Raw genomic sequence first — 4,573 nt, forward strand, 5'->3', positions numbered from 1 at the left:
GGGGGGGGGGGGGGGGGGGGGGGGGGGGGGGGGTGGAGAGCAGAGGTAGAGGGAGGTGTGGCTCATGACACACTTCATTTTGGTCTACAGGCAGTGCACAACAGCGAACCTAGCGGTGAAACGATTTCGATTTTTGCCCCTTTAAGTTTTGCAATTACAGTCCAGATCAGCTAATGTTCTTTAGCTCATTGGGTTGGCTTTACGCTACTGGGTTAGCTCGCTATACAAGACTGTCGCTGTGCAGTGGCTCTCACTTGTTCTTTGGCTCAAGAGTTGCACTGAATTCTGTCTCTTCAAGTTAACCTGACTCTCACGCAGAACTGTGCATGTACCATACAGGAGCAGGATTTTGGATCCATTCCCACTCTCTTCTCTTTAAGAGTCAGTTAAAAAAGAAAGATTTTGTTTGTGAATCTAACCACTAATTTTCACAGTTTCTCCAGCTCCCCTACCGTCAACTTTGCCCTTTGGTTTTCCTTAGATACGCTATGTGCCAGACTCATCTATGTTGAAAGAAAACCAAAATTGTAGATTGTACTGGCCGACTGGCACCAAAATTTGGCACTGTTTTCCGTTTTGATACCGGGTAGGGCCAAAATAATTCAGTCAGGCAGTGTTTGGAAACAAAGAAGTATTCCATAACACTGAAAAGAATGATTGAACCATGTGTTCATGTGTCTCTGTCTCTGTGTGTTCAGTCTACTTGGAGGACGTGAAGAGGTTGTGTGAGCGTCCTCGCCCTCACTCCTGGAAGTCCGTCATCATCCTGGTTCCTGTGCGACTCGGAGGACAAGATCTCAATCCGTCCTACATCACCTGTGTCAAAGTATTTAAACTCGCAGTCGCTCCAGTGTGTGTGTGTGTGTGTGTGTGTGTGTGTGTGTGTGTGTGTTCTGCTTTAACTGAGAGGTTTATGTGGAAACGTTTAACACCAGCAGCTCTCACAGTCAGCTCCTTGTCAGGGATCCAGGGAGTTTCCAGCTGAAGTAGAACAGCTGCACTATAATTTACTGCAAAGTAGCTCATTGCAGTGTTTTAATCATGGGGTTCATTCTCCCTGTGTGCAGTGTGTAAAACATCAACGTCCCTCTGTGTCGGTTTCTCTGTAGTGTGTCCTGCTCGTACTCAAAACGACCTTATTCCTCTTTCTTTCCCACAGGAACTCTTGACGTTGCCGTGCTGCATCGGGATCATTGGAGGCAAACCCAAGCACTCTTTGTTCTTCGTCGGCTTCCAGGGTACGTTCAGGACACTGAACATTATAATTATCCTGCTCAGCTGTTGGATGTCAGTTCTTCATGTTCTTTTTTCTTCCTCTGGCCATGCTGTGTTAAAGATGACAACCTGCTGTACTTGGACCCTCACTACTGTCAGCCCACGGTGGATACAGCAAAGGAGAACTTTCCCTTGGAGGTATGAGGAAGTACAAAGTCTCTTCTTCTTTTCGCTTTCGGTTTTGTTTCCTCCAGTGACCGCAGAGCTGCTCAGTCATGCAAACCAGCAGTTTTAAGTGTTTAACTTCTAAACTATTAAAGTGTTTTATGATTAGATATTCTAGAAATAGTTTTTTCATTCAGTTGAGCTGTCAGGGTCAAATTCACAGATGGATTGCGCACCTATTTTGGCAGCTAAGGTGCACAAATAAGACAAAAGGAAACTAATTCTCAAAACACCTGCAAAAGGTGAAGTGCAGCTCTGACTGCACTGCCAAGCAAACAGCGTCAGTGCTCCTGTGATATTTGCATGAACTTAATTAGATCATTTGCATACATCTGGCGCAAAGTGGTCTGCTGTCCATGCAAATGATCCTCACTGCAATAACAGTCAAATTTAAGAACAACAGTGCCAACAGTTATTAGCTGGTGGTTGCAGGAGCTACGCCTGTTACTTACAGCTACATGAATGTTTCACCTGGCGCGACCTGGCTGACGCGCTTTGCACGGTTGATGCCGCGGCTTCCTTGGTTGTGTTGAGTTTGGGATCCAGTTGAAGAACAATCTTCGTGTTTATTCATACCAACACACACAGGTTAGATAAATGTCCATTTATTTTTTCTCTTTCACAAACCGAACACACACAACTTTCAGCATTTTGCACACTGTCCCGCGCCACAGCGCTCAGAAACCTTTTGCCCTTGCTCATGTGAAACACCTGACAGCAGCAGTGTTGTTCCTACCTTTATACACGTATGCTCCAAATATCAATACAGCGCCACCCAGTGTATATACATAGCAAATACAAAAATGTCTGCTGAGTGAAATGACATATTCAAATTCAAATCATGCCGTAGTCTTTACAGTCTGAGCGTGTGTATGTGAAAACACACTGTGTTATGAAATCCTAAAAACACAGTGCCTCTCTATCACGTTTAAATTCCTGCCTCAAGTTTTGAGGAACCTCCTCTTATTCCAGGGTCACACTACACTATATCAGCCCGGTTACAGCCCGACACAGCGAAGTACAATGTCGGCTTGGATCTAAACAACGAGTGTCGTGCACGATAATCCATCGTTTCATGTCGTTGAAATTGTGGTTACTGTACTTATTGTTACTGTAATCTGAAGTATTCTCTGGCACAAGAATTTCCTTCGGATTAAATAAAGTCCCTTTGAGTTGAATCCAAGAAGAAGCCTCTGTCTGATTAGCAGCATTTTTTTCTTTTGTTTTTGCTCGCAGTCGTTTCACTGTAAATATCCCAGGAAGATGGCTTTCTCCCGCATGGACCCCAGCTGCACCATCGGTTTCTACGCTAAAGGCCAGAAGGACTTTGAGTCACTGTGTGCAGCTGTTAATCAGGTATGTGTTCGGGATATTTCAGTGTCTATTCATTCAACATTTGACTTGTTAAAGGGGAACTCTGATGTTTTTCAACCTATTATTTGTGTCTAAGTGATTAATGAAGCAACATTTTTTTTTAAAATTGGTCCAATATTGAGAGAGAGAGCTGCAGCCAGCAGCTGCCTGGTGTTTTTGCCGCAGCGTTTTGTACTCCTCGAGTTGAAGAAACTTCAGCTCAGAGCAGAAAAAGCGCCCACATCATCTCCCAGGGTTCCTACACAAGTATGAAAAGTATGAAAATGAATTTGATCAATTTCCAGGTATTAAAAAGTATGGAAAATGAAAAATAAAGTATGGAAAAATATTTATGTTTCCAGACTATTACCACTGTTCTAAAATAGAAAATTAGGTATTTCCAAAAATAATTTAATCAATCCAGATCGTGTTTTATGCCGGGCCAAGCACAGTTTGTGTGAGAGCAAAGGTCTCAGAAAACATACCGCCCCTTTTACCTGATTGACAAGTGGTATGTCCAGTCCGCTGCCCCATGACCCTCCTCCGGCCCCCCAGGTATCAAGTTTCACTCCAACACTGCACCTTCAACAAGAAGACGAGTTTCACGTGGTTCACAATGGGTAGATGCAAGTTTTTGGATGGATGGCTTGACAGTATCATATATAAATACTGGTTGGCCAAGGATTCCCAATTCACACACAGAGCTAGATGCAAGCTTTGTGTGAAATCGTTTGACATCGCCAACATGGGGGAGAAGGCGATTCTGGATGTTTCCAGGCATATTTTAGGATGACTCAGGGGCAGTTTGACAACCTGCTGTCTATCGTCAGGCTGTATAGCTCTGGATATCCAGCAACCGCTACCACCACTTTCTCCTCCATTGTTTGCCAACTGTAAACTTGTTGTCGTGACGACCACAGAAGGCCCGCCTCTCAGATCATCTGATTGGACAATGGGGGAAAAGAGATGACAGGAGGCACTTTGCCACTCTGAGTTGAGGAGTTCAGAGTGCTTCAGCAAAAACGCCAGGCACCTGGAGCGCAGAAACACAAGCAAAAAGCTTCATTCTCATTAAAACAATTACAAAAAGCTGCCTCCAGCTGCTGAGACACTTTATGTGTGATCAGGGCCGTGGACTAGAAGCTGATGTCACTTTACAACAATGCTTTATTGAGTTATTGTCCTGTCTCCTGCAGGCTCTCTCCACGTCTACAGGGACGTACCCCATGTTCATATTTGCAGAAGGAAGAAGTCAGGAGGAAGAAACCAGCGCACCCACAAACAACGTCACCTACATCAGGAGGAAGGGTGAGCCGAGGAGAGTCGACACCAGCAACAGCCTGGACGAGTTTGTTCTGTTATGAGTGGTAGATCAGATCTGCCTCGAGGTGCCGACAGTGATCAAACATTAAACTTTATGTTTCACTGTGTGGCCTCTACTGAGCGTCCTCGTTAACCTCAAGGGAATAATGAAGCAGCCAGACATCAACAATGACACTACTATGATTTTATTACTGTTTTGTGCTTAACTGTATTTTTATTTATTGTTTTAAAAGAAAATTTAATTTTTATCGTTCAGTTGAAGGACTTTTAAGAATGAAGAATTTTTAGTTAGTATCTGAGGTCGTGTTCTTTTTCTACTCAATCTGTTTAAAATAAAATAGAATAATAATAGTGAGTGGCGAAACTTGAGGCGAGTGTTACTATGAGCTGCACAGTCAGTCTCTCAGTGTGTGATGTCATGTGACAGGATGTTCTGCCTTTGAATGGATTAGAAAAA

At 43.8% G+C, this 4,573-nt stretch overlaps 1 protein-coding gene across 1 annotated transcript in view; it reads left to right on the forward strand.

Annotated features, from left to right (window-relative positions):
- Positions 1-4,573, forward strand: part of LOC126405480 (cysteine protease atg4da-like) — an 11,150-nt gene extending 6,577 nt beyond the window's left edge. The window contains exons 7-11 of the mRNA XM_050069234.1: positions 699-826; positions 1,160-1,238; positions 1,337-1,413; positions 2,677-2,796; positions 3,990-4,573. Coding sequence (XP_049925191.1) covers positions 699-826; positions 1,160-1,238; positions 1,337-1,413; positions 2,677-2,796; positions 3,990-4,157 — 572 coding nt within the window. The 3' untranslated portion in view covers positions 4,158-4,573. The remainder of the gene's footprint in view (positions 1-698; positions 827-1,159; positions 1,239-1,336; positions 1,414-2,676; positions 2,797-3,989) is intronic.

Source organism: Epinephelus moara, chromosome 18, assembly GCF_006386435.1.
Source record: "Epinephelus moara isolate mb chromosome 18, YSFRI_EMoa_1.0, whole genome shotgun sequence".
Taxonomy (NCBI): domain Eukaryota; kingdom Metazoa; phylum Chordata; class Actinopteri; order Perciformes; family Serranidae; genus Epinephelus; species Epinephelus moara.